Below are 27322 nucleotides of genomic sequence, written 5' to 3' on the forward strand. Positions count from 1 at the left end.
ATTTGTTTTACTTATTTATAAGGGTCCCCCCTTATAAAAAAGTCAATCTTCCCCCCTTATATCCAGAACTTACTTTTTTGATAAGGGTCCCCCTTTATATCCAGAAATATTTGTTTGGATTAAGGTCCCCCGTTAAACCTTCAGCTTTTTAGACAATGGTCCCCCCTTATAGAAAAGTCAATCTTCCCCCCTTATATCCAGAACTTACTTTTTTGATAAGGGTCCCCCTTTATATCCAGAAATATTTGTTTGGATTAAGGTCCCCCGTTAAACCTTCAGCTTTTTAGACAATGGTCCCCCCTTATAGAAAATAACAATTTTTATTAGGATCCCCACTTATGTAAAAAATAAATAATGTTACCCTTGTTTTTGACCATTGTGTTGGTATGTGCTTATACATTTTTCATTATGTAGGAAGCAAACAATTCTTAAATTCACTTATAAACATAAAAACTCCCCGATTAGAGATTTAAAAAGTACTGTATAGCGATGATTATGACACACTGCTGTATTCAGTGTTTCATAATGAAGTCAAATCCCCAATAGTATAATGGCATATACAGTATGATATAATTAGCTGTAGAATAAGGTTTTTTTTACTAAAGATTCTTTCTACCATAAATTGATTATTTTACTTAAATCCAGCTTTGAATTCTTCCTCCACCTTTGGTAACAACAACCTATTTTTAAACTCTGCATCTGAAAATATTTTATTAATACCTGCAAACTTTTAACACATTGTTGTCTTCCAGCAGATACCCAAGGAGATGGAGAACAAACTGCATAGCCTGAAATGCAGCAGACATGAACAGTACATTCATGGGTTTTTCCCACAGCAGATTGATCCTTAGAGCCTTCCTGTCAGACGCTGACTGTCTCAGAGATGTTTGAAAGGAAAAACCACAACAGTTTATTCCTCTGTGTGGGCTATCTTTCCATCAACAGCTGTCAAAACTGTCGCCACAAGCAGTAATTAATGTGCCATCATACACTGTAAAAAAAAAAAACGGTTGACAGAACACAGATTTTCTAGGCAACGTGATGCATTTGGTTTTTTGAGTTTTCTTAACTTAAATTCACTGTGGTTGAGTGTACAAAGATTTTAAAGTTCTGCCAACTCAAGTTTTTGGAGTGTTGCATAGAAATTTTGAGTTCTACAAACAAAGGCTTTTGAGTTTCACATGTTAATATTGAGTTCTACCAACACAGTTTTTTGAGTTTCACCTTTATGCTCTGAGTTCTACCAACACAGTTTTTTGAGTTTCACCTTTAAGCTCTGAGTTCTACCAACTCAGTTTTTTGAGTTTCACCTTTAAGCTCCGAGTTCTACCAACTCAGTTTTTTGAGTTTCACCTTTAAGCTCTGAGTTCTACCAACACAGTTTTATGAGTTTTACATATAGATTCCAGGAGTTCTACCAACTCAGTTTTTTTAGTTCTACCAATCCCCCTCACCACTCCCCATCATTCAACACACAACAAATTAATTGAATACAATTTGTTTTTATTTTTCCAACATCAATGGGCTACTGGTGTGTGTGTGTGTGTGTGTGTGTGTGTGTGTGTGTGTGTGTGTGTGAAAGAGCTGGTGTAGGCTTGTTCATGGAGGAGTGATGACAGAGCTGGGCGTGCGTGCGTTCGTGTGTATGTGTGTGTGAGTGTAAATCATACACAGGCTTCACAGCAAAAGCTTCTCTTTCAAGGATCGCGTGCGCTGCGAGCATCTTGAACCAAGCTCGGAAAAGATAGTCTGGATGGCCTCAAAGGTGTACCTCATCTTCTCTGGATAGCTTATGTCCATTGCATACATTAGGCCAAACAGGTAGGCGAAGGCAGCAGCGAGGTCAGGTAGGTCGTGTTTTATAACTGCCCCTTCCAAGATGACATTGATTTCAGTCACTGGTGGGGATTCGGTGCCATCATCATCGTCATAGACAGTCAGTATGGCAACTGCCACTCCTCCAACCACCTCTTCCTCAGGGTCTGTGTTCTGTGGGAAAAAACAGACACAGCAAATGTTTTAGTGATACCAACACCCCATTACAATTGTGGTCAACACATAAGCTAATTTAGTTGTTTACAGTCACATTTAGGACAAGACTACCAGCCAATATGTATCCAGCTTCTGGGGAGATATGAAAGAGGCACTGCAAATCTATTAATCACACCGAAATGCTCTGGACTGACTTACCATGCACTTCAGAAAGAACTCTGATGCATCCTCTCTAACAAAAATGGGAAGGCCTCTCAATGCTGTCGTCCTTCTATGGCGCGCAATGTCTGCCGTCTGTGAACACGTGCATACAACCATGGACAGACACACACACAGACAGACACACACTGTAATGCAGCAAGATAACTCTCAAATTAAGAATCTCTGTTTATAAACATCGAATGTCATGTGATTTTGATTATTTAAGGTTATTTTTCTTTTTTACATACAGTTTAGTTTGAGGAACATTACCCACCTCTTCATCAAGTGAATTCAGTAACTTTTCCAAATCTTGACCAAAAGCTGTCTTCCTGGCTCGGTAAAGTTTTATCAGGCGGGACGTATACTTGTCAAGAGATGCATTCCAAGTTTCATGGAGGTTTTTGCTGGTGACTCTATAAAATTCTTTAGATATCTGGACACAAAAAAAAAAACAGTTTATAATTATAATATCCATACCAGGACTTAATGTGGTATAGTCATGCCAGTCTAAAGCTGCCAATGCATTACAAGACTTTCATCTCATCATTTGAATGAAAAGACTACATTTTCAAATGATAGTGTATCAGAAGATTAACCATATAGCCTAGTACACAGGAATGAGTGTTTCAGTACACAAATACACATGGGAAAACCATACACACAAAACATAAAGGAAAACATTACCTCCTCAGGAAAAAACAGTGCAGGCCATCTTTCTTGCACTGTTGACACCATAAATTATTCAAGTGCAGATTATGTTTAGATATTCATTTTCCATAAATGACTGAACAGTCCAATTAAAAGTAAACCAGTAAATTCAAAACCACAGCAGAGAAAAAATATATCAGTCAATATATAAGTCTATATATTAGTACTGAATGCCCTGTATGTAGGTTACCCCACAACCTAGCCCTTGCCTATCCTCGTGCTACTGCTCCCTCCACAACCAATGTTAGCGCTACTGTCGCTATCACTAGCTACTACTGCTTGATTGTTAAGCAGACATCACATGGTTCTTTCTGCAACACACGCGGTCCTTGTGCAACATGTGTATGGAGTACATTCAATTAAGTTGAATATTTTAGCAATTTTAAGTTTAGATATTTATTTTCCATGAATTACTGAACAGTCAAATTAAAAGTAAACCAGTAAATTCAAAACCACAGCAGCATTCATTAATGCGAGAGAAAAAATATATCAGTCAATATATAAGTCTATGGGTGCGTTCGTAAATTGCCACTCCGAGCACACTCTGAAACGTTTTAACCGATATAGTCTATGGATTTGACAGTATCATGAGACTGGTGAAATACTGTCTTTCTGGGAAGTGTTTCGAACGGTTAAAAAGTTTCAGAATGTGCTCGGAGTGACAATTTACGAATGCCCTGTATGTAGGTTACCCCACAAACTAGCCTCGCCTAGCCTCGCGCTACTTCTCCCTCTACTTCAGTTAAGACACAAGGGCACAAACTCTAACTCTCCCTCTACAACCAATGTTAGCGCTACTGTCGCTATCGCTAGCTACTACTGCTTGATTGTTAAGCAGACAGTTCTTTCTGCAACACACGCGGTCCTTATACAACATGTGTATAGAGTACATACAATTAAGTTGAATATTTTAGCAATTTGCTGCTACTGACTGTGCATAGAACATCACGTTCAAAAATTAGCATTAAGTTAGCAAACTAAAATCAGCTAATAACTTTGCTAATTTGGTTGAAATACATTAAATATACGACGCTGGTTAGTTCAGCGACCAAATCTATCTTCAATTATTTGCCTTACGCATTCTATTAAGTCATATTTTAGAGAAATAACAATAATTACCTGATATGAATCTCACGTCTGGCAATCCTCTCAACTTCGAGGGAAAATGGTAGAACGGTCGACTCGTGGAGACCTGTGTATGTCCATGGAGACAGGAAGGAAACCCCGTAGTAGGCGTGTCCATGAACATACAGTTGAGGAAACTTAATTTTTTGTGTTAGAATCTTTCTAATCTTGTTAGAAAGTTGAGGGAAACAAAAAATCTTGTTTTGGTGAATCAAATTTCCTTGTTGACCAAATTCTGAGAATATTGAGTTGGGCAAACATTAATTTATTTGTTAGATGACAAAATTGTATTTCTGAATTAGCTTACAATAAAATTGTGTGTAAGTACAACAACTGTAATTTCCTTTTTTTACAGTGTACTGATGCAACACATTGGGTGTAGTTATCATATCGGTTCAAATCATGACAGCAATATATTTTGAGTACACAATGCAGTCACACTACTTATTTATACAAACATTTTAAGTGTAGTGATAATGTTCCTGTCTGACAAATTGACCTTTCATAAATCAATGTGTAATAATTGAAACATTCCCAGCAGAATTTCAGTGGTGGAGGTGGAGATAATTTTATCCGAATAATCATCATTGCTTGGACTGAATAACCCAGTAGTAGGCCGATAACAAGTACATTTTCTTCACTTGAACTAGGTATTAGGGAAATAGGACCCAAGTGCAGCAACAAAGGGAGGCAGGTATGGGTACAAACGAAAGGCGAGCTTTATTCCAAAAGCTGTTTTACAAAAATACGAAGTTAGGAAAAATCCAGGGCATAAAAAAACACTTGACTTGAACACATGAAGACTATAGGGAAATCCAAGACATGAAAAACGCTTGACTTGATTACATGAAAGACGACAGGAACTGACAGAGAACACAAGTGAAAGCAGGACTAAATACAAAGACACTAATGATGACACAAGCCACAGCTGGGGAGGGGAGGCAGAAACATGAGGGCAACAGGTGACAACAATCAGGGGCGGGGCAGACGCTGACAATGGCGGGAAAACACACAAAGACAGAAAGTAACAGGGCCTGCAATGAGAAACAAGGTAAGTACAAAATAAAACAGGAAATGGAAAACGAGACACAACATGAAACACAGGGGCTTGACTAGACATGACATGACGTGAATACATGAACACCTCACTTGGTATGAGATAAATATTAGATTAAACATGAAATGACAGACATAATAAATAAACATAACTAACAGATTTGACATCATTAAAATCACAGCATTAAAATATGTCTTACACATTAAAATATGAGAATTAGAAATAATTTGTAGTAAGTAACACTATTATTGTGCAAAATGATCACTTTTTCTTGTGATTTATTTTTATTTCTTTACAGGAAATGCAATGTTTTTAAGTACAATGGGGGATTTAGGGAAGAACGAGTGAACTACAGTAGGGCAACCTCTGATTTCTCTCACTCCTGCATTTCTCCACCAGACTCAGGTGATCATTTGCAATTCTTTGCATTTTCTGACCGTCCCCGAGGTGGGCCTATACGGTGTGGTAAAATGACGAGGACATCACACGCGAGCTCTAAGACGAGCTTCAGCCGCCAAATATAAGAAACATTGAGGGAATTCTTATTTCTTGCACGGCTGTTGTAAGACATTTACTTGTATTCTCAATGCATGACATGAACTTTAATTTTCATGTTTGTAAATGACTTATGGAAGCCATAGAATAGATGAATTAATTTAAGATCATTGTATTTCCTCTCTGTTCTTTTCTCTCTCTAATTAGCTCACATCTGGCTTATTTATACACTTGTTGACGACAACACATTTCGAAACGAATGATCTGGAATTTGCAATGATTTTAGGTGCTCTCTCGTGTTAACTATAGCTGTAAAAGCTGCATGCAAAATTGCTAGTATCAAAGGAGGAATTTATGTGTACATCTGGATGTGATAACAGTCAGGATCAAATCATTTGCTCAGCAACGTTATGAATGTTACTGATGGTTGTTACAAAAGTACAGCCTTTATCAACTGATCATTATCATATAATAATTTGTTTGTGGTGTTCATTTTTCTGACTGCTGTGTCTTTAAATCCCCCATGATCCCTAGCGGTTTTTGTTGAACGTTGTAATTTTAAAACTAACTGCTTTTAAAGTCAATAATTGCAGACGCCAAATGCCGTCACCATTTTATAAGATTATTATTACTACATAGGTAATACAAAATAGGGCTAGTGCCAAATATTGTGACACCGTGACTGTAAATAACTTGTAATTATCCTCCTACATATCCTTCTCGCCCACTCTTTTACATCCGGGCATTCAGAAGGCTTGCACTCTGGGCTACTCGCTGAGAACATAGTTTCTCTCTCCTGCCCAGGGGAAAGTCCCCGGACAAACGGCAGAAAGTGTCCTGGTTGAAATCAGTGTCGGCTTGCGTTTCATCGTTAATGAGCTGAGATGTTCACGCGAGCTGAGCTTGGTGATCGCAAGCCGACTTTGTCAGCGTTACTAGTAATGCAAGTGAGCTGTTACTCACGCGGAAACAGAACGGGGCTCATTCTCGGAATGTCACATCTTTTTGCAGAGAGGGAAGCAATGTGCAAAAGTGAAACTACCAGAGTGTATATACTCTGTGAAAAGTAAAAGTCGTGCAATCGAAATGTTGCAATGTACAAAAGTAGTAGCATCAAAATACACCCAATGTGCCAAAAGTAAAATTACGCAAATTGGCCTTTTTCAAAATAATATATTAGGTGTTGTTTATAATTCAAATCATTAATCAAAGTAAAGAAACGTATTTAATAAATGTAGTGGAGTAAAAGTACACCATGACAGCGTGACAAACTGAAATATGCAAGTTGATTCAAAATACAATTCAAAATCGTACTTAGTACTTGAGTACATGTATTAAGTTACTTAACACCAATGCATTTTTTTTTATCACAATTAATTATAGACTTCAACTATTTATATAAGGCTTACCATTCCCATACAACCCATAATGCAATTTTGAACAGTGGCAATTATATCAATTAATTTGGAGATTTTTGACTTAATAAATTATTTGTATTACGCCTACTAATGGAAATGCATTTATCTGCAATCTAATTACAACACGACGCAAGCATGTTGGTTCACTAAAGTGTACAAAGAAAACCCCAATTTATCAGAGTTTGAGAAATATTTGTATTTATTTGTATACCTTTTAATCTCTGTGTTGTGCATTACTGTAGTTTATGTATAAGGCTATATGTTGTGCATTACCTGTAGTTTATATTTTAGGTTTATATATTAGGTTTACATACCACAAAATGAATCCCTATAGTTTCAGAAACAATTTTCCAATTTGAAACATGTTTTTAGGTTGCTATCTAGTGGTTGAAAATGTGACGTGCAGTGCAATAGCCCCAAGACAAGTGCCTGACATACATTAAGAGAAATTAACCTGACATTTTGCAAATCAAACTTTAAATCTCGGGAGAAATAATGTAACAATCTCCTTCACCTTCTTATGTCAAGTGCTCTGAACATATTTGTTTTAATCATTTGCCCAAAAAATCACAGCTTGCTTTAACATTTTAACACATCAAATCTTCATAGCTCTAGTCAGGCCATGATGTGTCTGTTGTTGTTGTTGTTGTTGTTGTGGAGGTGAAGCTGTATTGGCACACTATCTTTGTTGTGCTGAGTAGGTTTGGTCCTTTTTGAACACCTGGTGTCAATTTCACAATTCCACAATATGGTGGAAAAATCATCAGGTGATAGAGTAACATCATGTGCTTTATCATCATTACTCAGCATTGTCTACCTTGAACATGGCCAATGGGTATCCATTTTCTCTCTGGTATTACCTTTCTGCACAACAGGAGAACAAAGACACTGTTTTTCCATGTTGACAGCACTAGAGGGAGCACCGGATCTACAGCATCCTGACTAATACACTCTGACATGAGCACACAGACACAGGCACACATAGACATAGTGTTTACTACTGGATTAGCAACACACGACAAGCTTACAGCGTCACATGGTTGCCCCTCCCAATGGTGCCTGCCAGTAACCTACTTCCCCCTCTGAGTTATCCCATCATCCATTTGGAGTGGGCGTAGGCTCAGGCAGCAGCAGCATCACAAAGGTTCAGCTCCTCCCTGCTGTATCCTGGAGAGACAGAAGGAAGGAGGGAGGGAGAGCGACAGGGAAAGGATCAGGGTCAGATGAATACCAGTGTGAGTGTGATGAAGGCAGCAAATGAAGAGGAGACTGTGTGTACATGTGTGTGAGAGAGGACGAATCAGGGAGGGCTAGAGAGAAAGAGTTGGAGGGGGGGTGGGGGGCATTGTGTACGTGAAGGAGACAGAGAGGAAACCCAGACAGGAGGAGGAAGAGGACCTTACAGGGAGGAAGGAAAGGGGGGCAAGAGGGAAAAAGACAAGACAAGAGGACCCAGATTAAGAGGGAAGATGGCTGAGCCGGAGCTGAAATCCAGGAGCAGCCGAGAGAGTGTTGCCAAGGCAGCGAGCCAGGAAAAGATAGGGGGTAGGTACAGTGCATGCTCACACTCCTATACCACATGGTGCAGGGCTGCATTATGCCGCCATGCGCCCTGATGCAACATTGCCTAATGGAAAATACTTTCAGATTGACGTGGCTATAGAGATGCATCAGGGTGATTTGGGTGTCTATGTAATGGTGAAAGGGAAGATAATGTGAGACGTTGTACACACATATACAGTTACTGTTTGCCTATCCTCCACTGGATGTGTAAACACAACAAACTGCTGTTGGGTGTGTCTACATAAACAGAGAGAGGTTGATGGGAGCAATGTCCTAAGTCAACAGGTTTTACAATTAGTCATGATTAGCCAGCTTTTCAACAGTTCATGCAAAGATGTATCCAAATTATTAAACAACAATGCACTTTATTCTCTGCTACTTGACACATGAAGGAAAAACGTCTGTTTTGTTTTTGTTTTCATATAAGTTCTGTATTTCATTCTCGTAAATGTACCTGCGCTTAAAATATATAATTTATATAATATTTTTTTCACTTTGATGATTCTCTTTCTTTTGTGATCTCTGGCAACACTAAATGGTCCTACCTCAGATGGTAAACTCTTGCCTGATATTCTGGTTCTGCTGTCCTCTCTCCTCCAGCAGTTGAAACAGAACCAGACCAAGATGGTCTGATTGTAGAGCAGCCAGCGTCTAGAACTACCCCCATGGTCGCTTCTCCCACTAGCCCTACGACAGACTCTGTCAAAGGGGAGAAGATCGTGCTCAAACGCAGCATCACCCTCTTCAATGGAGTGGGGATGATTATAGGCACCATCATCGGCTCAGGCATTTTCGTCACCCCAACAGGTGTTGTCAAAGAGACTGGCTCAGCTGGGCTCTCCCTGATCATCTGGTCTGTCTGTGGAGTGATCTCCACTATGGGCGCCCTATGCTACGCCGAGCTGGGCACCACAATCACCAAGTCTGGTGGAGACTACACCTATATCCTGGAGGTGTACGGCGAACTGGCGGCTTTTCTAAAGCTGTGGGTAGAGATGCTCATCATCCGACCCTCATCCCAGTATGTGGTGTCTCTGGTGTTTGCCACCTACCTGCTGAAACCTCTGTATCCAAACTGCCCCGTGCCTGATAGTGCCGCCAAGCTCATCGCCTGCTTGTGTCTAAGTGAGTGGGCCTTGCTGGCCTTGAAAGTCCTTATTTTTATTTTATTTACAGATGACATATTCAGATATTCCACATTATTCCAGGTGTTGAGCCTCCGTATGCCTAATTTGTATGCTTTTCTGTAGCCTCCCTGACGTTTGTAAACTGCATCAGTGTGAGAGCGGCTACCAAGGTGCAGGACTTGTTCACAGCTTCCAAACTGGTAGCCCTGCTCATCATCATCCTCTTTGGCTTCATCCAGATTTCAACAGGTGAGTCCTACTTGGTCAAACTCTGCTAGACAGAAAAACAGATGTTTAATGTTTAATTTCTTATCAGTTTAATTTCTTATCAGTTATCATTTCATCAAGAGTACATTTCATACAGATTTCGGGTCCATAAACCTGTGTTGTATATAGCATTCTGTGGCTACAGGTCTAAAAAACACACCTACAACAACAGCAGTGTTAAAATACTAATCGAAATTATTTGGCCATCATTAAAATCTTTTTCACTATTTTATATATTTTTTAATTTGAATACTGATGTGTTGATTGTGATGATAAGTTGATTTGAAACTTACTAACATCTCTTAAAATGTTAATGTTTGGTTGTGGAAAAAACAACACATGGAAAACAGACCGGCGCTTTAGTGTGAAGAAAACAAATTAACCCTAACTCCCACTTGTTTTATTACCATGAATACGGTTTGTAGGTTTTACCAAAGTTGAGATACATCCATTATTGTCTCAGAGTTTACTGATGTGCTGAAACCAAGGTTTATTTCTTTTGTCTCTAATGATCAACAAATTGTTGACTGACACTAATGAGCTCACCAGAGCAAACTGCCCTCCTTTCAGTTTGTTAGCACAGTTGCTGAGTCTGAACACAAGGCCCGTCTGTCTGAGCAAGTGTGCAGCCATGTAAATGTGTGTGCGTGGGTGTACTTTGAAGTTAACCGCTGATGAGCGTAGTTGATTTAATACTTATCTTGTCTGTACAATGTGTACATAAAGTATGTGGTCATGTAACAGAAATAGTGGACGTCCTAGAAACATTAATGCTGCAAAAAAGAGGCATTTGCTCTGATGACTGCAGTCTTTCATTGTCCTTCTCAATTCAAGCTGAATCTTCCATACCATAGCCCTGAAGATGGAGGCTGTTGTGATTCAAAGGAGCATTGGAAATCCATCTCTAAGAACAATGGATAGAATAGCTTTTCAATCCTGAGATAGCAAAGCAACTCTAGCTCCAGTCACGACATTCAAAATAAAACCGCGCTGCAATCGTCTGCTCCGTGCTCCATCTGCTGCCCCCCCGCCCCCCGGCCTTTTTCCCTCCAAAGCCACACCCACTCCCATTGTGCTCCACACAGCGTTACCATGGAAACTAGACGGTGAAGCTTGCCGGCTTTCAGAGCATGAGAGAAGGACAGAGTGAAAAAAATGTGTGTTTAATAGGCCACACATAGACATTACCATCTGAAAGCGACAGGTAGAGGAGAGAGCCATGCGGTACCTACACACACACACACACACACACACACACACACACACACACACACACACACACACACACACACACACACAGGGTGCGATTTGACAAAAAAACAGAGGGGGGGATGTTTTTTTAAAATTTATTCATAGACAAGAACATTGGACTTTTAACTTGCATAACTAGGGAGAAAAAAACGCAAAAAGTAGACAGGCCCTTTTTTCGGGTCCGTGGATTAGTCCCCATCACAACATGGCAAAACTTTTAATAACCCATACATGGATATCTATTCAACGTCACAAAAACATGCGTACGCACTAACAGGCAGAAAGCACCATAGAACAGCATCAATGCTCTCCATGAAAAGACCCTCCAATTAACTTAAATCAAACACTCAAAATAATTCACTAAATAGCACAACGTGCTGTCAACACTCAGGGACAGGTCTGGAAAACTAGACAAAGTAAACAGTCGGCTCTGGTGACAAATTTGTGGTGGCTTTTTCGTTTTTCCTATCGGGGCATTGTCTGCAGCATTTCGGCCCTCTTCTATCCACAATTCTGCAAATGGGTCCTGTAAAGTAAGATGATATGCTGCTCTGAACGCGTTTCATGTTTGGTTCAGCGCTGTTTTTCCTGCGAAGTTCCCGCACAAAAATGTTACAATGTTTTTGTTTTCGATGACGTTCAGAAATATGCACCGTCTGCCAGAAGGCTGCTGAATAGCCTACTCTGATGTAAATACACTGAAGATCGTTAGATTTCAAGAGTTTAAGTAGGCTAGCAGTTAAGTTGCATTCATCGCTATCAAGGGGGGGAAATCCTTGTCCCCACCGGAGATAAAAATAATTTAGCAGAGGTAGGGATAGGAAAACCAGAGGGGGGGAAATCCTCACCATCCCCCCCTACAAATCGCACCCTGCACACACACACACACACACACACACACACACACACACACACACACACACACACACACACACACACACACACACACACACACACACACACACACACACACACACACACACACACACACACACACATACAAACACAGCCTACTTTGCATGTTCACTTATCAAAAGATATTTCTGCTCATTTTCAAATGTCAGCTGAACAGGAACGGATTATGTTTCAGTACATCAAAGCAGATGTTCGAACCTGTAGGCAAAGTGTTCCCAACTGGCTAGTTGAAAATGTCAAGCCTGTCAAAGGGCAGTCAGCAACAGCCTGGCCTTCTTGCAGGACTGTAATGAGGCAGCAGCAGCAGCAGCCATGAATAAGAATCCATTAAATGTCTGTGACATCAAACAGTTCCTTAATTTATTGCAAGTATAGAGAAAGTGACAGTTTTAGATTCCTTTAAATTCTTTTAGATTCCTTTAAATTCTTCTTTTCTGTGTGTTTGTGTGTGTGTGTGTGTCAGTGTTAATTTGGCAGCTATTTTAGATTTAGTCTTAGTCTTTGGACGAAAATGGTTATTAGTTTTATTCACAACAACAAAAGCATGTGTAACAGGTTTTAATAAATACAACGGCCTCCAAAAGAAGAACTTGCCTGTCCACACATTTGGATAAGTAGGTTATTGAACCCGAAGCCGGAAGGGGAAATAAAATATCCTGCATTTTGAATGTCTGACAGTCCAGCATTAACACTTAGTCCCGTCTGGTCTCGTCAACGAAAACAAAATATAGATTTCGTCATAGTTTTTATTATCAACAATCTATTTTTAGCTTGTCATCGTTTCGTCTTAGCCATGTAAAAAAGGTCGTTGACGAACTTTTTTGTCATAGTTTTTGTTGACGAAATTAACACTCTGTGTGTGTGTGTGTGTGTGTGTGTGTGTGTGTGTGTGTGTGTGTCTAGGTGATGTGCCATACCTGACACTAGAGAAGTCATTTGAAGGCAGCAAACTAGGAGTGGACAACATTGTCTTGGCTCTGTACAGTGGTCTCTTTGCTTTTGGAGGCTGGTAAGGCATTTGTGAAATATTTCAACATTTTCTATCAGAAAAATACATTAATTATTTGTAAGCCACGCAATACAGTTAACAGTTATACCAGTCTTTATCTTATTGCTGAAATATTGTTGAACTCTTTGTATTTGTTTTTAGGAATTACCTGAATTACGTGACAGAGGAGATGATCGATCCAGAGAGGTGACATAAATGTTATGAAGGTTGTTCTGAACATTGTACATGCTAATCGCATGAGTACCCTTATCCATTACTGAGCTTGTTTACCATCAGTGGACTGCATGGAGTTATAAAGTTCAAAATGACTTAATGCCCCTCACACTTATTACAATCCAAAAGCAGCCTCAAAAAAAGCTTTAGAGCTGAATAAACAAACTTGTAGTTTTAGATTCCATCAAAGTATTTAGATGTTCCAGTTGTGTTAAATAATATAGCACACTCACAACTGTCAAATAATATAAAAACATGTGAAATACTATGGTGACATTTCCCAATTGAATTTCATACAATTGAACACAAATAACATATGTTATTCAATTCAATGAAAACAATTAAACGTAATAAAAATATGTAGGAATATGTTGTTCCCCAAATGACTTTTGACCTTTCCCCTCAGGAACTTGCCCTTGTCCATCATCATATCAATGCCTATAGTGACGGTGGTGTACGTTCTGACCAACCTGGCCTACTTCACCACCATCTCCCCTGAACAAATGGTGGATTCGGAGGCTGTTGCCGTGGTGAGAATCATATTTCTGTCATAAAGTTACCAACGCAAAGCCATCAGTTGCATCTTGTTGGTATGAGTATTGTTTTCTCATGTATGTTGTTGTTCTTTTTATCAGAGTTTCGGGGAGTACCATCTTGGTGTGATGTCCTGGCTGATTCCTGTCTTTGTGGGATTGTCCTGCTTTGGAGCCGTCAACGGATCCCTATTTACCTCAGCACGGTGTGTGTTTCCACAGAGTCGGGGTAAAGGTTAGCAGGGGTTTTCCGTTTAAGGCTGCTCCTTTTCTCAGATAAAGGACGTGCCCCGTCACCCCCCTTAGTTTATTTGTTTAATTTAGCTCAATTCCTGGAAGCCTTTGGGATCATGTTATTTGATCCCATAGAACTCAACGATTGAGCTAAGAATGCATAATAGTACTGTTTGAGGAAACTTCAGACAGTTTCTGAAGTTGGGATAGTGGGAACTACTGTTAAATTCCTCAAAACTTCTGTACCTCTGAACTTATTATTTTACCAACTTCTACACATACAGTGTACTGTATGTGATCTTTTTACCAGGGAAATAAGTGGTTTACTCATGTTTCCTAAAAACCTCTTGGAGCCCGTCTGGGGACTTTACATCATCTCAACATAAAAGACCTTTGGTCTAGACTAGAGACTACAACTTCATAAGATTCTTGATGATCCAATACAGTTTATAGCTGCTTTTTTATTTTTGTTTGTTTGTATTGGATAAAAAGGGCAGGGTGTTCCTTTATTTTGGGAAATGACTGCTAAATATTTATCTTTCTGATTGTATTGGAATCCCAAATGGGTCTTTACAATGTGCAGTTTCATATAAAATGATGAGAAATCTGACACTGTTACAGGTTAAATCATGTCACATAGGCCAGTTTTTGTATCACAAAACAACCACTACAAATATTCCTCTCTTCCAGGTTGTTCTATGCTGGAGCTCGCGAGGGTCAGCTCCCTGCAGCTCTGGGTTTGGTCCACACAGACGTCTTCACACCGGTGCCGTCCCTCATCTTCACAGTAAGTCTCCTGCTCCCTACAGGAATTATCTGAAGGTTACTCTTGTGTTTTATGAAAGATCACATTTAGAAATTCTGGGTGTGAAGAACAACTTATAATGACATCCAATAAGATTTGAATTAAAGTTGGACATAGTTATGTTTGACCTTTATTGACGTCTATCTGCAACCAAAGAGTTACAGATAACTGGTGTCCTCCAGTTAAATATGATTAGTACTTTGTTAGTTTTACTAGTTATTTGTATTGAACAAGATTATTTTTGTCGAAGCCTGTAGCTTATAAATATACACATATTTGCAATTATCTTGAGGAATACATGTATGTGTTGTTAACATGCAAAACTAATACAATCTGGTCTTCCTTTTCACTTGTATCAGTGTTTGCTCTCCATGATGTACGCCATCTCCAAGGACATCTTCTCTGTCATCAATCTCTTCAGCTTCTTCACTTGGCTGTGCGTGGGTATGGCCATTGCCGGCATGCTCTGGCTGCGCTTTACCAAGCCCGACCTCAGAAGGCCCATTAAGGTAGAGTATTAACGTCTTTAAGGTTGTTTTGCAGGTTGGTAAATGCTTGTTGCACTGGAGATTTTCAGGGGATTATTTTTAAAGGATTGGAGACTCACTGAGAGGTAAACAACTCAGGTAAGATCTTGGCTTTACCTCAACCTCAGCCCGTTTCTTTGTTGAAAACAAAAATGCGTCTCCTGGTTTCATTGAGCATCCACTTTTCTGTCTTTAAAGAAAAAAATAAAAGCCCCATTGTTTCACTGCCCTTGTTATTATTTTGAAGTAGAACCATGCTTTGTTTTCAGAATAAGAGGGAGTGGTTTATGGCTCTTTGTTTCTGCTTCATCATGGGAATATTAGAGCCTTTCATCTTGGCTTTGAGCTTGAGCCATTTCATTTGAAGATGAACCTCTAACAAGGAATATATAGCTCAAAATATACTTAAATTACCCATTTTCTCCCATGCCCCTCTTGTCTAAGAGAAAAAATGACCTACATCTGTTGTATCCTCTTTTCTCAGGTGTATCTGTTCATTCCTGTGACCTTCGTTTTGGGCTGTGTCTTTATGATCTTGGTGTCCTTCTGGGCAGCTCCCTTTGAGTGCCTGATAGGAACCAGCATTATTCTCACAGGCATCCCAGCGTACCTACTGGGCTACAAATGGAAAAAACCCCATGTGGTTAAGAAGATGCTGGGTGAGTGAGATATGTGTTTTTTTAATACCGTCTTACATTTGTTCAGGCAAGGCTGGAGAAGCTTTCATTACTGTTTGTTGTGAAATTCATATGAGAATATTTGCTCGAGTGCAGCAGTGGGCACTGATACATTTGTTTTGTTTGTATAATCCATGTGAAGACTTAAACAAAGTTGTTAATCTAATGTTTAATAAAAATCACAATATCCAACCGGCAGTAACCTAGCAAGAGAAAACAGACCGGGCTGATGTGATGAGTTGTTTCTCCTCAGAAATCTTCACCATGTTCTGTCAGAAGATCTTTATGTCTGTTCCTGAGGAGAGGGAGCAGCATGAGGCAACTGAATAACGCTGGACAAACTGAACTACATGAAGTACTGACTGTCAATATTTTCATCTTCATATGTTTACATTCATTCGCTTGTGATTTGGCTTAACAGTTTTGTTGTGAAACTTTAAATAACCAGGCAGGTAACTGTGAAACAAATTTGTAATGAGCAAGTGCAGCCTGGAAAATGTTGACAAAGGAGTGTTTACGTATGCTGTTATTTAGCCTACAGAGTATGAAAAACACATTTAGTTTAAACTGAAAAATGTTTAAATTGGCATAAATAAATGTCAGATTTTGACATTTCCTTCTTGCTGTTCCTTTAAATTTCAAGGTAATATTTCCTTAAATTTATTATGATGTTAGTAAGTTAATGGAGAGCTATGCTCTCATCATAAATGTGAAGAAGTTTTGCAGGAATACATACTGTATTTAAATGTGTCAGTTGAATACAATTTACTCTGGTGGCCTAAAATGTACAAGTTAATTGTTCAGCCAAAGCGTACAAATGAGATTACGAAGACAAGAAATTTGACAAAGACTAACAATCAGCTACACATATTTTTGTTTTATAGTTTACAGTTTTTAAACTATAAAAACTAATCATCTAACAGTAAAGATTTCTTTTAGTAGACTAATTTACAGTAAAAAGACCTCACTTAGAAACTGACAGTGTACAGTGTATAAACAGGGTCAGGGTTGGAAGAGGAAACAAGCATAGCACTGATAACATTATACTCATACACTACTAATATTTGTGTTAATTTGTATTCATTTGTGAAATTAAGTCCCAGCACCATGTAAAATCACAAGCTAAAGTGAGATAAAACATTGCATATGTCTTGTTTCCTGAATATGTGTTCCTGTGAAGTAGGTCTGTTTGCCAGAGTCAGCGCTCTACATGTGACGATATTTGATGAAATGACTGTGGATACCAGCAGCTGTTTGTGGCATTATTATAAGAATCTGCAGAACTACTTATATGTCCTTCTGGTTGTATTTTAAAAAAGCACCATTGTAGTTTTAGTGTTTTGTATTGCTTGTACCTTTGATCTGTGCCGGCCATGTCAGTGCTGATATTCCATTTGTTCTGTTTTATTGTTGCTATAAGACCAGAATGAATGTTGCAATTGAAGTGACATCAGTTTTGCCTTTATATTTTGCAGATACATTTGTATTTTTAAACTGAACATGTGAGGTTAACCTCGAAGTTATTGATAGCACTTTTCAAGTCTACTCAAGATACCAGAGGAAAATATAGGGAGGTTTTGTGTGTTGGGAAAGGCTTATAATAGGGATTCCCCTTTAACCTCACACAGTTTAGGTTTTGCCATTAGATCTACCATAATGCTGTTAAATATGTTATAATAATCCATACTGATTGAAGACACAAAATAAAAAGATACGAGCCATTCCTCCAAAATACATTTTAAGTAAAACTTCCGAATTTCTCAAAAGCGCAAAACGCAGACCATGATGTATACAGTTAACCTCCAACGTTTCATTTAACTTCTCAACAGATAAAATGTGGTCCTTCTCAGTCCTCAAATATCATTGTGTTAGCAAAGGAATTTGGACCAAGGCTCCACAACATAGTGGACAATAATCAAGGTCAAGGTTAAAAACACCACCATCTACATCTAAAGGAGATGGAATATATGATATAAAAGTTTATTGAACATTTTGGAACATAATGCACCTTTTCCACCACACAATTTATCAATGTTCGACTGTCAGATAGCTATGAGCACAATAGTTCAAGAATTAATTATTCATGTGCCCTTTATTTAAATCTATAAAAACAGACATTTTACCATTGATTCACAGTAAAAAATGGTTTATAAAGACCACCTCATATATTTCATGTCATGTATACTGTATCTTTACGTACAAAGTGGTACTGTTGTATGAGTAAATAAGGCCTTTAAATGTATAAACCTAATACAAATGCTACTGAGAAAAAGCTTGTATAGCAAATTTTGTATCTCAAAAATGTACTTGTCATTTGTTGCAGGTGTTGTATGTCAGGGACGTTGGCGGCGGGTACCTGTAACAATAAACATATTTTTGTTCAAAGTTGGTCAGGTTGTTGGTGTTTTTTTAAGCCAAAATAAAAGCTTTCCTAAGAAGGTACAATTCTTATTCTTAACTGTTGCGTAAATGCACCACCCTTATAAAAGATAGATAGATAGATAGATAGATGGATGGATGGATGGATGGATGGATGGATGGATGGATGGATGGATGGATGGATAGATAGATAGATAGATAGATAGATAGATAGATAGATAGATAGATAGATAGATAGATAGATAGATAGATAGATAGATAGATAGATAGATAGATAGATAGAATACAATAGAATAGAATACAATAGAATAGAATACAATAGATAGAAGTACTTTATTGATCCCAATTTGGATTTTTTTTGTGTTGCAGCAACATAAAGACAAGGCATTGCACATTACAATAGAAATAAAATAGCATTAAAAAAACAAAGTAAAAAATATACATGCCGGACTTAAAAAAATAAACGTATAAACTTGCATCAGTTAACAACAAGGCCAGCCCAAGCCTAGAACAAGCAATCTCACAATACAAGAGAGTATTTATACAAATTATACGAATGTTTTACAAGCACAATTTTTCTTAAAATGTCGTAAAGCAGCTGTATCATCTCAGCCATCAAGTGTTTGGGTAGTGATCTGTATGAAATCATCTGTCCCCTATTGTATGTTGTGTCTTGTTTATATGCTTTCAGACAATGTTGCTGCCAATGCCTGTGCCATCAGGAGAGTTCATTTCCGCCTAAAAAGGAAATGAGATGGTCGAATGGCTACTGATAAAACCAGTAGCAGAGCTGATAAAGACAATATTACTGATGGCAGATTGGACAGGCAAGGAGCCAATATTGCAGCAGTGACGTATAGTATATTTTGATTAACGGCATCAAAAAGAGAATTGACCTGGAATACCAAACTATGGCATGTCGAAAAAAGTAATAGTGTAATATGTCATAAAAATCTGAACAAGTGTAGTGTGTTAACAAAGGAAAGCTATAGTATGTCGGAAATATCAGAAATAATTACATATTTAGTATTCTCAAAAGATCATAAAGAAACAACATAGGAAAGTATCACAAAATAAAAGCTTTAATATAGTATGTCAAAAAAACGTCAGTAAAACTCATAGTGTAGCATGTTGAAAATATGAGAAAAAATAACATAGTGGTATAGAAGTATAGTATGTCAAAAAATGTCTTAATATAGTATTTCAAAACAAGTCAAGGCATAGTACTGTATGTTGATAAAAAAAAAATCTGATAAAATGACATAGTATAGCATTTCGAAAAAAAAAAATCATATATATATATATATCGTATAGTATGTTGAAAAAAATCCATTAAAACTGGTAGACTATAGTTGTTACAGTTTGCAGGGGGAGCATTTAGGACACAATCAGGTAATCATACAGGATGGAAACACAGAGACCGGATGTTAACACAGACATAACTAGGGGAGGTGAACATTTTTCAAAATAAAACGGGAAAATAAAGACAAATCTTGACAATAAAAAATAAAAAAATAAAAACACCGACAGATCGTGACAATAGCAAATCAAAAAATATCAGAAAAAAAGAAAAGCATAGTATGTCAAAAAAAAGAAGCAAAAAACGACATGGTTAAGTATATCAAAATATCTGTTGAAAAAGGTATTGTATAGTATGTTGAAAGAAATCTGAAAAAAGTCATGGTATAATATGTTGAAAAAAGTATAGTAGGACGAACATTTTGGAAATAACAACATAGTTTATAATGATACAATTATTTCAAAATGTCATAGCATAGTACTTGGAAAAACAACCACATAGTTTAGTGTGTCCAAAATATAAGAAAAAAACCACACAGTATAGTATTTGAAAAATCTGAAAAAATTACATAGTTTTAGAATGCCCAAAATATTGGAAAAAAGGACATATGACGAAAACATATGTTGTGTCAAAAAAAATCTGAGTATAGTATGTCGATGATATCAGAGAAAACAACATGGTATAGTATGTCGATAAAATACATACAAAATTCATAGTTATAGTATGGTCGAAGAAAATCATGGTTTAGTATGTCATAAAAAGCAGAAAAAGCCACACTGAAAATATATATATAAAAAAAGGAATGGTTATTGTAATGGAATATATGACTAAAAACAGCATAATACTATATATAGTGTGTTGAACATTTCAGGAAATGTCTAGTGATTCGTCACCATTTCTGCATTCCACCAGAAGATGGCGACAGAGGAGCATCAAACGCAGAACAGGAGATCGGCCCAGTCCAATACCTTATTGCGTCAGTCAATCAGCGGTAACAGTGTTCATATTTAAAACATCGATCTTTAAAGCTATATGCCACTATATCTTTTGTTTTCCTCCCCATCCATTGGCATTTATAGTATATCATGCTGCCTAAATTCATTTAAAGGGTACTTTTTTGCAATTTCCCTTCTTTTTCTTCCTGTGGACGACTACACATTAACACACATTCACATGTGAAACCTGCGCATGAGTTCTACAGCTGTTGGATAAGTATAGTTATGGTGATTGAAGTATCTTTGATTAATTTTGTCATTAAAGCACATCAGTCTTATCGTATGAGTAAGTCATTGAGCTAAAACAGATTGATACGTTTACGGTTAGGAAATGAAAAAACATGTGGTAAGTTTTCCTAATAAACTCTAGGGGGCACTGCGTCATCATCAAGGAGAGAGTGAGAGAAGGAAAGAGAGAGAGGCTGAGTGAGAGAGAGATGGGAGAGGGAAGAGGGAGGGGGCCGAGAAAAAGGGGGGGGGGGGGGGATGATAGATTCCATTTCTATTCTACCTTTAATCCAAGTGTGAAATTCATAAGTAAAATGCAGTCCTATTTTTCTTCTCAGGTAGTTCTCTGAAAGGCCGTGTACTGCGGCATCAACTATGAGTTTCATCAACACACCTTTATCAGAAAACACAACCAGCGGGCTTACAAATGTTGCTTGATATACTTTATTGATCATGTCTGGTTTTATGAAAAGAAAAAGAAAGAATAAACTGTGGAAAGGTTAGAGTTTAATAAAGGTACACTGGAAAACTTCATCTCATCATTTCATGAACATTGTGACAGCGGTCACAATAACTTTTTCTAAAACATCCAAGATAATTCTCCTTATTAACGTCAGACGAGTGCTCATGTTTGTAGGCTAGTGCAGCTATTGGGTGCTACTTCTCATATAACTTATGAATGTGTTCAGAGTCAGAAACCAAATGATAAAAAAACTAGAGACATTCACATTCATTTCTCCACTTTAAACATTTTATTACAGACAAAAGAAAACAAAAGAAGTATTTGTGACACAAAATGAATCTAATGCTGGTACACTGGTCCTGCACCAACAACAATCTCTGAAAAAATATTTATTATTCTAATAATTATGTTGTTTGATAATATTAATAATAATAATAATAATAATAATGATAATTATAACAATAATGATGATAATAATAATTATAACGATAATAATTATAACAATAATAATAATAATAATAATAATAATAATAATAATAATAATAACAATAATGATGATAATAATAATAATAATAATAATAATAATGCACCCTGATCAAAATAAGCCAAAAATGTTACTTCATATCATTCATAAATAGATGTGAAACCTGCAACCAAATTAAATAGAATGACCATATTGTAAAACATATGATATTCAACAAAACAAAATGTGTTCTCTCATCACTGGCTTTTTACAAATTAAAGAAGTACATTTGGCAGGTTTATACACAAACTTAAAATATCTACTCCCATGACTGTTCCTCCAAAATGCAAATCCTGCTACAGTGAAAAAACAAAATATCTTCAGAATTTTTTTTCTTCACAAAAAATTATAAAGATGAGTTCAACACAATTCTAAAACACCTAATAAAACTAGTCAAAAACTTTAAAACCCACTGTTATGTTTTTTTTTTCTTTAGTAACATTTCACATTTAAGCAACTTTTTTTTGTATTCACCTGTACAAGTGGTGTCAGGACTACGGGTAGGTGGGCAGGGTTACAGGTGGGGGCGGTCCTTATTGACCGAGTAGGAGGAGCTAAAAGGAGAGGTATCGACCTTTGACCTCTACAGTTCTGTATCGTCCTGAGGCCATGTGAAGAGAGTGACACTCTCTATCAGAGCTTCACCAGTTAAGAAGGAAATGGAGAATTTTACTGTCGCTGCATTTCTCTCTGATTTGGAGAGAAACAAGACCGGTGAACACACTTTCAACACCACTTTTAGTGCGTGTATTCCCTCACTGAATCCACCTGCAAGAAAATCACAAAACAAAACAAAAAGAATGTTTGAAAAAAAAGAAAGCAAGGGACTGCAGCTAAATACACACATAAGAGGGATCAATTTTGGTGATATTTACAATCACTCTGTGAGAAAGAAAGGAAAAGAGGGAATCCTTTAATAGGGGCGAAGATGATTTACAAATGTCTCAAGTGTAAGTGACTATCTTCATTATAATTTCACTTTGCTTTTACTCAGTAGGGGTGTTTCAGTCTGTCCTGAAGTACATCCACCCCTGCTGAGGCGACTATATTCTATATTCCTGCATTAGCTTTTCTACCCAAGACCCCTAAACTTTGAGTATGCTTAGAGCATTTCATCTCCCCATTGAGGGCAGTCCATGGCAAACACAGAGTAATGAGTGAAAAAGAAAGAGAGCATCTTTAATAAAATTCAAAACAGAATAAGAAGCCTTTTTTTTGGTCTTCATTTCCAGTATGTTGGCATGAGCTTAAAGCTTAATGCCCTCGCAAAAAAACTGAAAGTTCACTGATAAGTAAAAAAGCAACAAAAAAAAGAAAAAAGCAAGAGAAGTGCCCCAGGCTTCTGGCCGATCTAAGTGCTTGGCGAATAGGTGATGTTACTGTAGCAGTCTTTGGGATTTTCGAAATCCGTCACGAAAAGAAAAAAAAAGAAAAAGGAAATGGTGTAGAAGCAGATACATCAATGACGTTGTTATGGTGGAAAGCTCCCTGGAGTCTGACATTTGGAGGTCTTTCAACTTCAAGTGAGGTAGAGAGGCTTGTCCCGAGCTCCCATACCACTGATGGAGAAGAAAAAACTGGATTAATGTATGTCTGGATACATGTGAAAACAATGATCGACTAGCTGTGTTTCTGTTTATCCTATATTTCACCAGGAAGTCCCAGTGAGATGATAAAATCTATTTCATGAAAGACAGGACTAAGAAAGCAGCTCAAAAACATAAAAGCTGTCGACAAACAGGAGACATCAATTAATATTAAAAAAAACTACAAAAGTCAGAATTTGCAGTTAACTTCGTACTCAAAATGTCAAATACAGAGTCTGTTCTCCAGTTATCTTAACTGACACACTGGAAATAATTCAGAACGCTCCAAAACTACAAACTACTATGATCTGACACTGAGGGAAAAGGTTTAAGCAAAGACTCAATCGACTTCAAAGAGCATCAAAGATGATTTGACCCAGGCGTGATCCCATTTGACACACAGATGAATCAGCTCTAAATACAGGAGATACTGACTTCCAGCTCTGCTGCCTCTCGGAGTAGAAACACCAGTTTCAGGTGTGAGAAAAAACAGTATTCATCTTGTACCTGCTTGAATAGCTTGATTCAATAAGGCACCGTGTACTGAGCAAAACACAGGGAAACTTAATTGGATGTCACACTTTTTTCCAAGCTCGGAAATAGCATTGTTCTAATGCTGCATTACTCATTTCAATTTCGAGAGGATGCTATGCTTTAGCAGAGAAATCAAAGTTTTTGATTAATACTGTCTGAGTCTCTGAGTGTGAAAGGGAAGTGGTTTATAGTAACTCATTTGGAAAATGAGTTACTGTCAGACACCTTAATGTAATTTCTTCTTAACCATCAAGTCCATTTTTACAACATTTACAAGTACCATAACACACTGTGATGAGCTCACCCGCAGTGGTTGGGTCCACAGTCCCTGTTGCAGTACTCGCTGTCCCAGTCAGGGTTCTGGCCATGCACCGGGTTAGGGGCCCCTGGAGACTGTGAGCCCCCAACACTGTTCTGGTAATCAGCCTGAATATGGGAAAATCCCTGTGGATCAGAGAAGAGGAAAAAAAAAAGGTTAAATCGTTCCATCTTTGAGATGGCCAGCCATTAGAGTTTGCTGAACCATAATACGGTATGAGGCCAAATGTTGTCAATGGTCTTTATGAGTTGATTTTGAGTTTAGCGAGTATGACACAGGCTGTCCATTTACTCTTATTGTTTGGTTACAACCCCCTGATGGAATCGAGATTATAGACTCAGAGAAAAAGGTTAGTTGATACAGTGTATTTTGGTTGTTTCTCACTTAATGAGTAAAACATTGTTATACAGTACCATTATATTAAATTGAGTTTTTTCTAGTTTTTTTCAGATACTGGTACAAACAAAAAATGCAATAATAAATGCAACTCATAGGACTTTAGAGTATGAAAAATAAAAAACTACAAAAAGGATAAATATGTTAATGATGAGGTAAATAGCAATAATTGATGAATAAGAGTTCATGTAATTTCAGGGGATCCGGTACACATGTTTTATTCAATTTCTCTCATTTTGAAGATGGCCACACCAACCTGTTGGCTGAGAGGAGGGGAATGCAGAGGTGCCTGGAGCCCCATTTGGTGTGAGATGATTGGCTGCGACTGCTGCATGCGGATTGGCTGGTTGAGCAGGGAGCTCTGATGCAGGGAGAGTTGGGCGTGGGGGTGCAGAGGTGGGCTGATCTGGAAGGGAGATGGGGGAGAGGCACTCATGCTGGGCGGCAGCATCTGGGATTGGCTTAGGGTCTGGGCCAGGGTGTGGCGGGGCGGCCCTGCGTAGCTCTGGAGGTCTGACAGGGGGAAGGAGCCCGGTGGGCCCAGGTAGGGTGAAGTGGGCTGGGGGGGCACACTGTACAGGGGCTGCTTCGGGGGCAGCATGTGGGAGGACTGGCTGGTCTGCTGGGCACTTTTTGGTTCAGGATCATTGTATGTCTGTGGATGATAAAAAACAAAAAGGTTAATTAGATCACTTTCAATAACAAAATGGACATCACATCATTCATCAAGCTTGGATCACAAAATAACTACTCTTTTGTTTTTAATAGCGGCATCCATTACAATTTTTTTAAAGTGTAATTTATGTTGCTGTTAAAACAAATGTAGCCCTGTGTATCCAAAGGAAAGTGTACTTGCTACATGGATGACCAAGGAATTACTTTCTGCCACTACCTTTGGCTTATTCACTTTCTTGCTGACGGTTAGAGGAAAACATCCACAGAGTCCGGCTAGCTGTTATCCCTTTTCAAGTATTTTGCTAAGCTAAGCTAAAAGTCTCTTAGCTACAGTTTCAAATGAAACAAGCATACATGGAAGTTGTTAAGATCTTCTTATGCAACTCTCTGCAAGAAAGTAATTTCTCACAATGTTAAATTTTTCCTTTAAAATGATCAAAAGTCAAACGTTATAATGACAAATTGTTATATTTGAGAAATACGTATATGAGAATAACACCCAGGTGCAGAAATGCAAGAAATTCCACACTGGCTCCAAAAAATGGATGGAGGGCTTTAAAAGGAAAACCCCAGACCTCACCAAAATTAACCAAACTTGACCTTTAACTGGGTTCTGACAGTAACACTTTGAGCATGTGCAGCACCTACAATATACACCCCAACACCAGCCCGTCCCACCCTCTACAGGCCCCTATGATAAGCTGTCAGATTGCTCATCTCCATCGCCATCAGTGTTGATTAGAACGTAATGGAGCCCATTTGTATGAATAGGGCTAGGGCTGGGGTGATGATCAATAGACACCTTGACAGATAGATGGGAAAACGACACACACACACACACACACACACACACACACACACACACACACACACACACACACACACACACGCGATCACAGGCAGAGAAATGAGGCTGTTAGCCTGCAGAACAAATGGAATGACAAAAGGAATCTTCCCCTCACTACATTGTGTGTTGTTAATACAAGACGGCACTAAACAATGCAATCCGCAGCCCTCCTCCTTGCCTTTCTATATTCCCAGTGCTACTATGCTGGTGCATACAAGACACCATCATTCACTTGGAAAAAAAGGATGTCATAGATCTAAATTAGCAGGACGGTGTCAGCAGAGGAAACAACAGAAAAGCCTATGATTGCTTGCGTTCATTCTGATGTACTTCCTGTTGTATAAGATGAGATGGAGAACAATCGATGATCTAACATATGACACAGGTGTCTGTTAGTGTAAGAGACATTCAGCATTTGTATTTCCTAATGATACATATAAAAAATATGATATTATGAAAAGCCCATGAGGGTGAAATATATTTTCTACCCTCAATCTTCCATAGATGTGTTGGCCATATGCTTCTTCTGACCCCTCCCCCAACTATATCACCATACTGACTACAATCCCCAACCCCCAACATCTGCACCCTATGGAAATCAGGTATTGTTCCAAATAGGCCTGCTCTTTTGCATCAGATTCCCCCACCCTCCCCACCACCTCCACCTCATCTCAAGGAAGCCCCGCCCAGCCCATTAGCAGGGATTTTCCATCCAATCCATCATCAGTCTTAGCCAGGGTCTGTGTGTCATAAGCGTTACCTTGGAAACCAGACTGGCTCGGTACGCGGCCAAGGCTTTCAGGTACTCTTTCTTAGCCGCCTCGGTTTTCCTCTTGTACGCCTGTGAAGAGAGAGAGAGAAAAAATCAAAACGAGGGGCTTCGGGTGAGAGGAGAGGTTGACATGCTCATAAATGTGCAGACACACATGTCTCTCAATGCACACACACATACTTTTTATC

At 38.3% G+C, this 27322-nt stretch overlaps 2 protein-coding genes and 1 long non-coding RNA gene across 11 annotated transcripts in view; 1 reads left to right on the plus strand and 2 right to left on the minus strand.

The window, feature by feature from the left end:
- Nucleotides 1-1517: 1517 nt before the first annotated feature.
- Nucleotides 1518-4376, minus strand: LOC134867964 (uncharacterized). Its single transcript, XR_010166222.1, has 4 exons — nucleotides 4021-4376; nucleotides 2468-2626; nucleotides 2191-2286; nucleotides 1518-1989 (listed from the first exon to the last, which is right to left on the minus strand). It is a non-coding gene; the product is annotated as an uncharacterized LOC134867964 (long non-coding RNA).
- Nucleotides 4377-8110: 3734 nt separating this feature from the next.
- LOC134869077 (large neutral amino acids transporter small subunit 1-like) lies at nucleotides 8111-18506 on the plus strand. Of its 3 annotated transcripts, none has more exons than XM_063890489.1 (11): nucleotides 8111-8541; nucleotides 9160-9684; nucleotides 9810-9935; nucleotides 13023-13128; nucleotides 13270-13314; nucleotides 13748-13871; nucleotides 13977-14080; nucleotides 14799-14895; nucleotides 15273-15422; nucleotides 15925-16099; nucleotides 16371-18506. In XM_063890489.1, the coding sequence occupies exons 1-11, from the start codon at nucleotides 8466-8468 to the stop codon at nucleotides 16445-16447; spliced, it is 1605 nt and encodes a 534-aa protein (XP_063746559.1). In that variant the 5' UTR covers nucleotides 8111-8465; the 3' UTR covers nucleotides 16448-18506. The 3 variants fall into 3 exon arrangements, with proteins under 3 accessions (XP_063746559.1, XP_063746568.1, XP_063746576.1); XM_063890498.1 differs by having other exon boundaries at nucleotides 9163-9684; XM_063890506.1 differs by having other exon boundaries at nucleotides 9367-9684.
- A 3242-nt stretch (nucleotides 18507-21748) lies between these two features.
- The window catches only part of LOC134871758 (TOX high mobility group box family member 2-like), a 70513-nt gene continuing 64939 nt past the window's right edge, over nucleotides 21749-27322 (minus strand). For all 7 annotated transcript variants that reach the window (XM_063894649.1, XM_063894634.1, XM_063894665.1 and 4 more), the window contains 4 exons: nucleotides 27123-27203; nucleotides 25097-25495; nucleotides 24430-24569; nucleotides 21749-23564 (listed from right to left, as the gene is read on the minus strand). In XM_063894649.1, coding sequence (XP_063750719.1) covers nucleotides 23525-23564; nucleotides 24430-24569; nucleotides 25097-25495; nucleotides 27123-27203 — 660 coding nt within the window. In that variant the 3' untranslated portion in view covers nucleotides 21749-23524. The remainder of the gene's footprint in view (nucleotides 23565-24429; nucleotides 24570-25096; nucleotides 25496-27122; nucleotides 27204-27322) is intronic.

The sequence above is a fragment of the Eleginops maclovinus genome, chromosome 1 (genome assembly GCF_036324505.1).
Source record: "Eleginops maclovinus isolate JMC-PN-2008 ecotype Puerto Natales chromosome 1, JC_Emac_rtc_rv5, whole genome shotgun sequence".
In the NCBI taxonomy this organism is placed as follows: Eukaryota; Metazoa; Chordata; class Actinopteri; order Perciformes; family Eleginopidae; genus Eleginops; species Eleginops maclovinus.